Genomic DNA, 13754 nt, shown 5'->3' on the forward strand with positions numbered 1-13754 from the left:
TCCTTTCACAAGAAAAAAATTCAGCTAACAACTTTAAATGTGCATACACCTAAAAATAGTATCAAAATACGCATGAAGCAAATAGCAAAGATATATAAAACAGTAATATGAGAGAAAAATGAAACAATTCCATGATGACAGATGTGGAAACACTTCTCTCAGTAACTGACAGAACAAGAAAATGGAACTCCAGTGAGGGTCCACCTGAGAGAATACCATCACCTAATGCACATGGTCACAACACTGTGACCAGCAGCAGCAAAACCCAGACATGCACAGGAACAGGAAACATGGAAAACCAACCATATACCACAACAAAAGCAAATATGCAACAGTTCAAAGATTAAGAGCATGTTCTGTAACCATACTAAGTTTCAGGAACACAGAGATAACTAAAACCTTATGTCTGATGAAGAAATTCCTCTAAGGAACTCATGAGGCAAAGCAAAACACATAATGGAAATTAGAAGATATGAGAATTGAACAACTCCAAGCAAGTCTGAAAGCCTGAATTCAAGCCCTTGTATCAGCAAACACATGTGCACGCATGCACATGAGCACACACACACACACACACACACACACACTTCTACAACTTTCCAGTGTGGTGTGGTGTGTGCATGCGTGTATCCTGGAGCTTGAACTCAGGGTCTGGGTGCTGTTGCTGAGTTTTTATGTCCAAGGCTAATGCTCTACAACTTGAGCTACAGTTCCATTTATGGTTTTTTGCTAGTTAATTGGAGATGAGTCTCAGGGACTTTTCTACCCAGACTGGCTTCAAACTCAATCCTCAGATCTGTCTCCTGAGTAGCTTGGATTACAGGCATGAGCCACAAGTGTCCAGTTACATGTCACATTTTTTTTCTTTCTAGCCTCCTCCAATCGTCATCAATTCCCTTTCTGCTAACCTCCCCACAGTGGGCCGCACTGCCTCCATCTAGGAGCTCAGCTGCCTGGCCAAGGTCACTGGGGCACAGTCCCATCCTTTGGGGACTGTGTGTGTCACTCTCAAGAATGCCTCATGTCACTGTTGATAACATTTATGCAATTATCTCTTAGCTTCAAGTAGCAGAGTGGCAGTAATAAACTTTTAGTATCAGAACTGTTTACTACCAAGTAAAATGTTGGGAACATTCTTAGTACAGCACAAATTTCAAAACAAGTACATACATTTATATGCTTCAAATATTAGCAAATTCCACAAAATAAAATACTCAAGAGTTTTTGGTAGTTTATTTAGTCTGGCTTGGAGTCATCAGGCTTAACAAGAGGACAAAATGACTGGCTCAGAAATTTGAACACTCATCTCAACGAACACAAAATCAAAACAAAACAAGGATGATTCTAAAATCTCCTACCCATCCCTCCCCAAACAGAAGTGTTATTTAAACAATCCAAAAAGTTTCATTTAAGCAAAAACACATTCAACCATGGAACATTCAAAAGACTAAAAGGAACATTTCAATATTCATTTTGAAACTAGTATAGAAAATAAGGGAATCTCCATTTTCTACGATATACTAGCCATTACTTGTGAATTATATAACATTTTGATATCAAACTACTTTTAAATTAAGATGGCAACACTTACTGGTCTGCTGGTTAACTATGGTTTGTAACCCTGGATATTACTGTTTTGTCTTAATGTCACTGTCCTATATTTGAAGTTTAAATTCATCAAGCTAGGAAGATCTGAGATATATTTAAAAATCATCAAGCTAGGAAGATACTGAAATGTTAATAACCTTTTAGTAAGGAAAACTGGTTTGCATGTAAAAACTTCTAAACTCAAGACAGTAAAACAAGACAATCTGAGATGTTTTCATAGTTAAAACATTGCCTGATATTATAACACACAATTTACTAAGTACGTGGATTCTATAAAGATAATACACTTTAACCATTTCCTTCAACTTTTTTGCCCTTCAGAAATTCAACATTATGAATTCTTTTTCAATAAATACTTTTCAATGCCATTGTGCTTTATTTAGAAAAAACCAGTGAAGATACAGCAGATAGTAAATAGGAAACACGAGTCTCTTATTGCTACAGAATATCTTAATTTAAAAAGATAAAAGAAAAACTGACCCCAAAACATTAAAATGTTAAACATTTCAGTGAGTTTTCCTTTGTTGAAGAGTAATATGAGTAATAGAAATTATGTCAGATAGCCGGGTGCCAGTGGACTGTCCATGCAGGAAAGTCTGAGACTCTTATCTCCACCAGATAAACCAGAAGTAGCACTGTGGCTCAAGTGGTAGAGCGCTCGCCTTGAGCTGAAGAACTGAGGGACAGCGCCTAGGCCCAGAGTTCAAGCCCCATGACCAACGTGGGGGGGGGGGAGGAAGAGAGGGAAGGAGAGAGAGGGAGGGGGGAGAGGGAGCAAGGGAGGGAGGGAAGGAAATTACATCAGATGAATATTACAAAGGAGTCTGTAACAGGTTCTTTTCCTCCAATCCTCGGCACTAACTTTGGATGAGACCTAGTCCAAAAAGAACACACTATCACCTCAGAAACCACCTGTAGCATCAAAGAGAAAAGCTTTTTTAGCTCTCCGCACCACCAGCCCGCCTGCAACAGAACTCTATGTCCACTCTATCCAAGGAGTGCACTCCCTCAGAGGAGCAGGAACAAATGACTCTACTCATCTTGGCAGACTGTTTCCTAGAGTATCACTGATCTGTTTCATTTATAGGCCACGATAAAAACCTTACTGGGAAAATGCATTTTACTTATGACCCTATAGTATGCCTCAGAACTTGGACCATTATTTAAACTAATCTCCTTTCTGCATTTAACAACAGCTCAGCTCAACTCCATCTTTGCATCCACTCACCCTGTACCTCCCAATGAATGTAGTCTTCACAATTGATTAGTTCACCTGGCGACAGATGGATACTGCTCAAAAGATGTGATTTCAAAACCTAGCACAGTTAACTTGCTCATAATGGGTTATTATGACTTATCCCCACATATTTACAACAAATTATAGAGTTAACATTAAATTTTCTCCTATCCTTATTTCTGTCACAGGAACAGGTAGAAAAGCAAACTCAAAATTAGTAATTATGTAATTCCTTAGAAAGGCTCACAGTCCAACAAAATAAACACCAGGAAATAGGTACTCAAAAGGAGAATCAATGGGAATGAAGAGAGAAAGGGGGGGGGATATGTAGTCATAATATTCAATATATAATTTACAAAATTCAAAAAAAATGAGTAAAGAGGTGGGGTTGGAACAGGAATAATGAAAGGGATGACATTGATCAAGATTTATTGTATTCATATAGTATACTTTGTTGAATGGCAACTCCTTCATACAACTGCTTAAAGATTAACATTTTTAAAAAGTAATCATTTGTTGGGCCATGAATTAGAAATGTATTTCTGCCTAAAACTTCTGAACTTAAAACTTCAAATGTATTCCAAGAAAGAACATTTTATAGAAAGGACTATCTTTCCTTAAAAAATCAGATTTCTATATCCCACATTACATTTGTTTTAACTGGACATGCTGATTTATTTAGTGCCTTGCCTCGCTGTAATCTCTTGTGTATGTTAATTTATAAGCTGGTCATTATGGCATATACCTAGAATCCCAGCAGTTGGGTGGTAGAGACAAGAAATGAGGTTCAAGGCCAGCCTAGGCTACATCAGAATTCTGCCTCAAGGACTGGAAGAGTAGCTCAGCAGAAGACCCGGAGTTCAAACCTCAATATCTCAAAAACAAAAACACTGGCTCAACAAGCCAAAGGGCCAAGCACTGGTGGCTCATGCCTATAATCTTAGCTACTAAGGAGGCTTAGTTCTAAGGATCATGGCTCAAAGCCAGCCAGAGCAGGAAAGTCCATGAGACTCTTATTTCCAATTAACCCAGGAAAACCAGAAATGGTGTGTGGCTCAAAGTGGTAGAGTACAATCTTTGAGCAAAAAAGCTCAGGGACAGTGCCCAGGTCCTGAGTTCAAGCCTTACAACTGATATAAAAAAAAAAAAAAAAAAGCTGGTCGCTCATGCTCATGGCTGTAATCCTAGCTATTCAGGAAGCTGAAATCTGAGGATTGAGGTTCAAAACCAGCCTGGGCAGGAAAGTCCGTGTGACTCTTATCTCCAATAAACCACCAGAAAACTGTAGCTCAAGTGGTAGAACGCTCGCCATGAACTGAAGAGCTGAGAGACAGCACCCAGGTCCAGGGTTCAAGCCCCACAACTGACAAAAAAAAAAAAATAAAAGCTAAGAGGCAGAGATATAGCTCAATGGTATAAAGATTATAACCCCTTCATACAGCTACTTAAGGATAATAAATATATGATTTTAAAAATGAGAAGGGTGATTGCTTAGCATATACAAGGCTCTAGGTTTAATTTCCAGCACACAGAAAAGGGAGAATTCATAAAAGCATTTAAAGTCACTACATTCAGTAGGCTAGAGCATGAGATGAGGAGACAATCTTTACTGTTTGAAAAATTCCTCTTTGTTCTTCAGTTCTAGTTCTTCATTTGTGTTTCTGGTGTTCGGTCTAGAAGTTACCCTAGCTTCGAGGTGAGGGAAAACAGACAGAGACAGAATGTGTGTGTAAAAGGGGAGACCAATGAATATATACAACCAGACAGGTGATAGTGCTGCATTCAATTACACAGAAAGGGGCCTACAGCCAACAGTATCAAATCATACAATTCAAAATATCCAGAGGAAAGGATTCTGAATGCTCTCACAAAGAAACAATAAATGCTTGAGGTGATGGATAACCTAAGTAGCCTGAGTTGGTCATTTTACAATGTATAAATGTACCAAAACATCACACTGTATCCCATCAGAATTCACAATAATTTGTCAACAAAATAATTTAGAAAACAAAGAAATTCTACAAAACTATACACATCACAAATGTCTATTAGACAAAACAAAAAAAGACATTGTACATATACTAAAGCCAGGAGGTATAAAGAAAATCTCATAAACAGAGTAGATAGCAAAATAAGCTGTGGACATGATAGAAAAAAGTAAGTCAAGTTTCTTGTCTCCATTAGTGAGAGCCCTTGCAAGTTGCCTCAAAATGCACCCTCCCATCCTAGCAAAACTGCATGCTTCTCTTGCAGCAATACTTGTTACTAGATAATCTTAACCTTATCAAGTTCAAATAGGAAAAAAAGACTGCATCTATTAATAATTGTGTTAAATAGTTCACCTTCACAATTTAACAGGGAAAACTTTTGAGAGAATAGGACTTAACAAAAATATGCACACACTCGTCTACAGCCACAATGATCTGGTCCAAAAAGCAGTGGAAAGGAATTATCATTCATACTTTTGGGCTGTCAAATATTCCATTTTAAATGTTTCGATCAAATTGTTGAGTACCATTTTGACACTAATCAGCAGAAGGCACCTCAGTATCACTTTACTTATTCTGTCTTCATTCCCAAAAAAATTTAAAAGAACACAGAAAACACAGATAAAAATGTTAAATACTCAATGATGCCATTATTCACTAACATAAGTAGAAAGCGCTTAATTGTTCTGAGTCCAGTCTATCATATAGATTTAGTGTCAAACAATTAATCAAAGTTCTGCAATCTCCACACTGGCACTAAGGGTATGGGTATTAGTCTATCAAAAAGATAGTGAACAAATTAACTGCAAGAAAAGCCTTCCTTGCAATGAAGTTGAAGAGAATACTGAATTATTAATATTTATTTAAGACATTAAATAGCAGCTCTAGGTTGTGATTTCAGATAATGAGATAAAAGGGTCATTTACCACATATTAAAGAAGTAAATAACTTGTAATTTCTACTTTTAGGAAGTGAAAACACATGGATCAAGGACACCCAATGTTCCATCCTCAAATTTAAAATCATATTGTCAGTTGTCCTATATAGTTCAAAGTTAACGTTTATTCTATAAAATTGTGCATGTGTTCTAGTTAGGGTTGGAGGACATTGTTGCAATGTTATATTTTGCTTCCTAAATTAGCTCCAGCTACATATAACAGACAAGAACTAAGGTTAAATGAACTTAGATACAAATCCCAAGGAAAGTGTTTAGTCTATGTGTTGTACAGATTGATTTAAAATGAAACAGAAGCAAGTTTCAAAATAAATCACAGTATCTATTATATATCTTCAGCAAATCTTCAGTAGATGTCCAAGAATTAACCTATATTGCCACTGGCTTTAAAAATCAAATTTAAACACATTGCTCTTTCACTAGTCTAAATGAATAAAAGCAAATGGTAATAATTTTAAAAAACAAAAGAATTCTCTCAGACTGAAGTGGAGGGCTCAGAAACCTAGTACCTAGTTCTTGAAAGAAAATGATAGCTAAAATCTTTTGGAGATAGATTCCAATACAGATTCCACTCATCAAACTCATTCATTATATATAGTACTGGAAAATTTGAGTCAATTTCACAAAATCACAAATTGAGTGATACATAAAGATTTACTAAAAACAAAAAAAAAGTCTTCCAGAGGTGATATTTTAAATCAAAGTTTTAAATATGAAAGGTGTTTTATGTTGCTGCATTTTTCCATGTTTCAAATGTTCTTCACTCTACAGTTACAGATTTGGCAAGATTCCGTGGAAAGTCAACCTAAAGAAAAAAAAAAGAGCAAGAGTTGAAATCACACACATTGGAGAAAAAAGCATTTGCTATATGGAAATTACTTTTGTTTGGAGCTTGGCTTCATGTTGTGTTTCTATAGTCACAGCTATGCAGGAGGATGAGATGGGAAAATAGTTTGAGCCTAGGAGTTCATGAACAGCCTGGGAAACATAGCAAACGTGGCTCAAAGAAAAAGAGAAAAGAATATCACGTTATCTTGAAATTAAACTGAAGTGAGGAAAAGGAATTCTAAATTGTAAAGGTGCCAGGATCTGTACTTCTATACAGTTGGCAGTCCTCACAGGGGGAATGGTAAATGTAAGAAAATGATGAGTGCTTGACCTTATCTATGTAATTGTAACCCCTCTGTACAGTATTTTCACAATAAAAATAAATAAATAGGGGCTGAGAAGGTGGCTCAGTGGTAGAGCGCTTGCCTTGCATGCATGAGGCCCTGGGGTTCGATTCCTCAGCACCACATAAGCAGAAGAAAAAAAGCCGGAAGTGGTGCTGTGTGGCTCAAGTGGTAGAGTGCTAGCCTTGAGCTGAAGAGCTGAGGGACAGTGCCCAGGCCCTGAGTTCAGGCCCCACGACTGGACCCAAAATAAATAAATAAATAAATAAAACATAAAAATTTAAAAAACTATAATAAACTCAAATATCAATTACCTTCAAAACTTCAAAAAAAAAAAGAAAATGATGAGTTATTGCTACAATAACTGGGAGACAGGAACACTAAATGTCTAACATCCATTGTAGTGGAGTATTAAAAAACAAAGGATTGCCTTATCCAAAATATCAATGGCTACTCCGTTAAAAAACACATACTAAGAAAACAGAAAATTCCCCAAGGAGAATCCTAGTCTTGGAAGAGATCTCTAAGATTCCTTCAAGTTCTGTAAGAAAATATGGTGATGGGCCTTGGAATGTGGCTTAGTGACAGAGTGCTTAGTTAACATGCATGAAGCCCTGGGTTCGATTCCTTTGTACCACATAAACAGAAAAAGCCAGTGGCACTATGGCTCAAGTGACAGAGCACTGGCCTTGAGCAAAAGAAGCTCCAGGACAGTGCCCAGGCCCCAAGTTCAAGCCCCAGGACTGGCAAAATAAAAATTTTTTTTGGTCGGTTGTGGGGCTTGAACTCTGGGCTTGGGCGCTGTCCCTCAGCTCTTCAGCTCAAGGCAAGTGCTCTACCGTTTGAGCCACAGCGCCACTTCCGGTTTTCTAGTGGTTTATTGGAGATAAGAGTCGCACAGAGTTTCCTGCCGGGGCTGGCTTTGGCTTTGAAGGGAGATCCTCAGATCTCAGCTTCCTGAGTAGCTAGGATTACAGGCGTGAGCCACCGGCGCCTGGCTAAAAATTTTTTTAAAAAGAAGATATGGTGATGTAACATAAAAATTGGACCTTGAAAAGATAATTTGTGACAGACATATTAGGTGGATTTCTCAAATGCTATTATTGTTAAAAGTTTAGAAGAAAATACCAGAATGGATCCAGGGAAAAACCAACCACAGACTTAGGAGAGGAACCCAAAGGTGTAACTTCTCTGAACATCTGAAATACTATTTGTTGAAATGAAGTCTCCAGGAAATGGAAATATACTTGTGTTGTTCTTATTACTGTTTGTGGTGATGGTGGTGTTTGTTTTTTGGGGTTTTTTTTAAGGGGGTGTAGAGGGGAGGGGCAGAAAGGGAGGAACAAATGCAATCATATTATTAAGTATACACTATGTGGAAAATGACCTATGTAACTTGTAAGCACGGATGGGAGGGGGAACTAGGGGAAGGGGTGACATTGTCCAAAAAAGGAAAGTACCCATTACCTGACTTATGAAATGGCAATCTCTGTACAATAATAAAATTGAATCTCAATTTAAAAAATCCTAAATGTCTGCCATTGGTGGATCACTTACATCATAGCCTCTGAGCACAGCAAGATGGAAAGCCAGCAACTGTAAAGGGATCACACTGAGAATACCCTGCAAGCAGTCCACCGAGTGGGGAACCTTGATGGTTCTCTTTGTGTTCTTGATGGTCTCTGTATCCTCCTTATCACAGATCACCACAGGGCGCCCCTGGGAAAGACAATTGCGCACACAGACACAGTCACTAGAAAGCAAATGCGGGGCTCTAACACATGAATGAACAAGTTTTATACTACATAATCCACATGCAGTCTCACTGGTGGATTTCTTTTTTGATAGTACTAGGATTTGATCTCAGGATGTCATAGCTTCCTTGGCTGACAACTCTATCATTTGAGCCGTCTCCCAGACGTTTTTACTTTAGTTTTTTTTTTTTGTTGTTGTTCTATGGTTTTGTTGTTGTTGTTGTTTGGTTTTTGTGGCTGCCCTAGGGCTTGAACTCAGGGCCTGGGCACTGTTCGTAAGCTTTTTTGCTCAAGTCTAGAGCTCTACTACCTGTGCCACAGCTCCACTTATGATTTTGTTGGTTTGGGGTTTTTTTGTTTGTTTGTTTTTTGGGGGTTTTTTGGTGGCTAACTGGAGTCTCAGAAACTTTCCTGACTGGGCTGGCTTTGAACCTCAATTCTTATTATCAGCCTCCTGGGTAGTAGCTAGGATTACAGGTGTGAGCCACCACCCAGGCTGCTTTAGTTACTTTTTAATAGGGTCTCACATTTTTGTTGGTTTTGGTTTTTCCTCTATCCCGTCTTCCACCCCTCCACCCCACCTCCCCACCACCCTTACCCCCATCATAACAAGCTGAACAGTATTCTCCTATTCACACTGCTAGGATGACAGGCACATGCCCCTATACCCAGCTCTTGGCTGAGTTGGGGTCTTACTAATATTTCTTTCTTTTCTTTTACCCAGATTGGCTTTGAACCATGATGCTTCCAATCCCTCAAGTAGTTTAGATTATGGTGTGACCCACCAAAGCCTGACTGCTCATAGATCTTTGTAAAATCCAGAGTTTTATGCAGTAAGTCTGGTTGATATCACATAGTGACAGAAACAGAAGTTTATGGGATTAAATAAATTTTAAAAATTCACATAACTAGAAGATTCCAAGTCTAATAAAAAAGAGGATGGGAGGAGAGAGGAAAGGAGAAGGGAGGTCAAGATAGAAAAACCAAACAGCACATTCCTTGTATTAAACCTCAAAAGCCATATTCCAAAAGCAAAAAAGTTAACAAGTAAACATGTTTTTAAGTCAACTAGTACTTTTCTCACTTTAAATGTAATATCCAAATAAGCTTTTATAACCTAACTTCTAGATCCCTGAGATGTCCTCACAGTCACCTAACTTACCTGCCGAGCAATTACTTGCTGAAAAGCATTCTGACACTTGGCATAAGTGTGATCTCTCATGATGATCATGATGACAGGCATTAACTTATCCACCAAAGCTAGAGGGCCATGTTTCAATTCACCAGCAAGGATGCCCTCAGAGTGCATATAAGTAATTTCTTTGATTTTCTAGTAAGAAAGAACCAGGGTAAGTCCTTCAGTCATTTTTCAAAATTCATCTTAAAGTAAACATTATACAAACATGGGTAAGGAAAGTCATTGTCAATTCAGAAATATTAAAGGACCAGTGATCTGTAAATGTACCTAATAAGTGATCATTCTTTCTATAAAACCAAACAAGTATTTGGGAGTTTTAAAGTTCCACAAAACTTCCTCAAGGTTTCAGACTATCAGGAATATTTCTTTTTTTTTCTTTTTTTTTTTTTCTGTCCAAGACTGAGACTTGAACTCAGTATCTGGCACTTTTGCTCATTAGCTGGTGCTCTACCACCTGAACCATGCCTCCACCCCCAGACTATCATGATTATATGCACATTCCTAACTTCTCCTACCAGCTTTACATTGAATTTCAAGTTCATTCCTTATCTAGAGAAACTTAATCTTTTATTCATATTTGGACAACACATAAACTCAAATCATTTGCTAAACTCAAGTAATCATACTAAAACATCTTCTTGGTTTTCACTTTTGAATTAAGTTCTACAGCACTCCCCAAAGTAAACAAAGCATAAGGAATTAATACAGTGGTAATTTACAAAGTTCCACCTATTTCATTCATTTATTCTAAGAGTTCAGTTGGTGCCGGGGTATGGCTCAGTGTTAGTGATTGCCTAGCATGTGCAAGGCTCTTGGTTAGATCCCTGAAATGCAAAATAAATAATGACTGTGCCAGGTCTGTAATTATCACATTGAAATAATTATAAGTGAGGAAACATACCAGGGCCCCTTCAAGACAAGTAGCATAGTGATATCCTCGTCCCATTATCAGGACTGACTTCTGATGATATAGTTCTGTAGCCAGTTTCTGAATTTCATCATCCATGCTCAGCACTTCCTTAATCAAATCTGTTAAGAAGTGAGTATTAGAGCTGAATTGTACTCATAAACTGACATGTAGAATTGAAACCATTTCATACAACTAAAGATTATTTTAAAAGAAAACAAAATGTATAAAAAATGGACCACAAACTGAACAGCAGTAACATACAGCAGCAACCAACAAAAGATCAGCATTTCTATCCTTACATGGTATCAGTATAGGAATTTTTTAGCACATGGAAACGGAAGCAAAAAAGGTACTAAGTAGCTACAACGTACATCTTTAAGAAGAAGAGAATCTCATTCACTATTCACTCCTTCAGAAAACAAAAGTATGTATGAGTATCTTCCTACCTGGCAGCTGTTTCAATCCAAGCATGATTTCTTTGCGTCTCTCTTGCATGGAGATCCTGTCATCACACATCATAAGGGCAAACATCACAAGGGCAACAAACTGGCTGGTGTATGCCTGAGACACCACACATATACAAACACACAAAAACACACACACAAACAAACAAACAAAAGCAGAAAAATAACTTGGAAACTTTAATCTTTAAAAAAAGGAAATAAAAAAAAAGAAAAGAAAATCCCCACTACTTTGACACTTTACACTGTCTTTCAAAGCAACACTAGAAACTGCTAAATGACCCAGTATTTGGAAAACTACCACCGTTTTCCTTTTCCTAATCACGAGCAAATGACTTAGCATTTATTTCTGATACAAAAGCAAAACCCCTTTTAATGCACTGGATGCTTGTGAGATCCCTAACACTGCTAAGGCAGGATAGAAAAGAAACATGCAAAGAAAGGAGAGCCAAGGAATCTGCAAATGCTTGAGGAGATGAAGACTTTCCAGCAGGTGGAAGACTAAGGCTTCAGAGACTATGCCAGGGATACCTGGCACTGGTACTGTTGAATTCCTTTCCATTGTTCAGTTTTTTTACTTTTACCTATGCCTGTTCCTCATTCACATTTTTTACAACAAAAAGTTTAGCTAACATTAAAATAAGGAAGTTTAACTGTAGGAAAGTAACAAGAAATGAAAATAACCTCTAACCCTATTAATAGGAATAATTACATTAACAGCATGATATTATGAATGGCATGTGTGCCCTCCAGTTAAGGGCACAAGCAACAAGACTGTCATTAGAAGTAATCAAGATTGCTGCGTGCTCACTCCTGTAATCCTAGCTGATACTCAGGAGGCTGAGATCTGAGGACTGCGGTTCAAAGCCAGCCCAAGCAGGAAAGTCCATGAGACTATTAACTCCAATAAACCACCAGAGAACCAGAAGTGGCTCTATGGCTCAAGTGGTAGAGTGCTCGCCTTGAGCTGAAGAGCTGAGGGACAATGCCCAGGCCCAGAGTTCAAGCCCCATGACTGACCCCCCCAAAAAAAGTAATCAAGACACATATAAGTCCTCTGCCCCATACTTAATTATAGACTGAAACTATATTTTATTGGCAGAAGCTTAAACTACAAGTCATTTTCTTTCCTATGCAAAGTATTGTGGCTATTTTAAAAGTTGTAGTTATAATGCCTAGACCACTTTCATTCTTATTAGCTGTATGCAAATGTGAGATGTACCTGTACCTGTTTTGCCACATGCTGCAAATAACTCAGAATTTTGTTTTTAAATAAATGTATACCATTTTGACTGCTGGACAATAGAAGTAGACAGGATTTCCCTATGTTACTTCAAGGAGTCTCAAACACAAATGTTTTTCCCACTTCAGTCTACCAAATAGTTGAGACTACAGGTGTGAACTACCATGTCCAACTACACCATGCAAAGCTCAAATCCAAAATATTAAGATTTTTGTGTGGTTTAGTCACTTATGTTTTTTCTTTTGAGAATTGATTTTATTGTTCTTTACCTATTTTTCAACTTAGGTTTTGTTTGTATTTTTTTTTTATTCTGAGACAGGTTCTCACTGTATAATCCAGGCTGCATCAAACTCTCAGTCTTCTGACCTCTACCACCCAAGTATTGAAGGTTTCCAGGGATGATGAGGTTCAAGAGCAATGACATAAGCTGCTCTCGGGGCTGGGAAGGTGGCTCAGTGGTAGAGTGCTTACCTTGTATGCATGAGACCCTGGGTTCGATTCCTCAGCACCACATAAGCAAAAATAAAAAAGCCGGAAGTGGCACTGTGGCTCAAGTGGTAGAGTGCTCGCCTTGAGCTGAAGAGCTGAGGGACAGCACCCAGGCCCAGAGTTCAGGCCCCACGACCGGACCCAAAAACAAACAATAAAAAAAAAAAATAAGCTGCTCTCTTCACCCAAAGGACTATAAGTAGACAGACTATCCTTTAGGTCTGCAATTGGGAAGCCTGCAGCTCTGCTGTTAGGGAGCTTTCTGAACACTGGTTGGCTGGTGTTCTCTTTTCTACTTTGGACTGGATCGTATCTTTCTACTAATGTGCTTATTGATGTACATATTTTTGTGTCTTTACAGTTAATCAGAAACTTCTTCTAATACCCAAGAAAACCAAGAAATAGAAGAACCCTTACTGATAACATAGACAGAAATTCACTTAAAGAAACTTACATCAGCTAAGCACTAATGGCTTGTGCCTACAATCTTAGCTACTCAGGAGAGTAAGCTCTAGAGGATCCAATTTTGTAACTGGCTGGGGCATATTTGTTAGATATTACAACTCCAAAAAAACTAGTAAGAAGAGAGCTAAGTGCATGGTTCAATGATAGAGCAATAGCCTAACAAACATTAGATCAGGGGTCAAGCCCCAGTATCTCCACAGGAGGAACAGGAAAAGCATGAGAAGCAGAGAAGCTATAAACCATTTAGAATATTCTGAGGTCGGAAACCATTTAA

At 38.1% G+C, this 13754-nt stretch overlaps 1 protein-coding gene across 1 annotated transcript in view; it reads right to left on the reverse strand.

The window, feature by feature from the left end:
* Positions 1-4219: 4219 nt before the first annotated feature.
* Gfpt1 (glutamine--fructose-6-phosphate transaminase 1) overlaps positions 4220-13754 on the reverse strand; it is a 51907-nt gene continuing 42372 nt past the window's right edge. Inside the window, exons 15-19 of the mRNA XM_013022558.1 lie at positions 11269-11383; positions 10814-10941; positions 9877-10044; positions 8518-8679; positions 4220-6593 (exon numbers count right to left, since the gene is read on the reverse strand). Coding sequence (XP_012878012.1) covers positions 6549-6593; positions 8518-8679; positions 9877-10044; positions 10814-10941; positions 11269-11383 — 618 coding nt within the window. The 3' untranslated portion in view covers positions 4220-6548. The remainder of the gene's footprint in view (positions 6594-8517; positions 8680-9876; positions 10045-10813; positions 10942-11268; positions 11384-13754) is intronic.

The sequence above is a fragment of the Dipodomys ordii genome, unplaced genomic scaffold (genome assembly GCF_000151885.1).
Source record: "Dipodomys ordii isolate 6190 unplaced genomic scaffold, Dord_2.0 Scaffold63, whole genome shotgun sequence".
Taxonomy (NCBI): Eukaryota; Metazoa; Chordata; class Mammalia; order Rodentia; family Heteromyidae; genus Dipodomys; species Dipodomys ordii.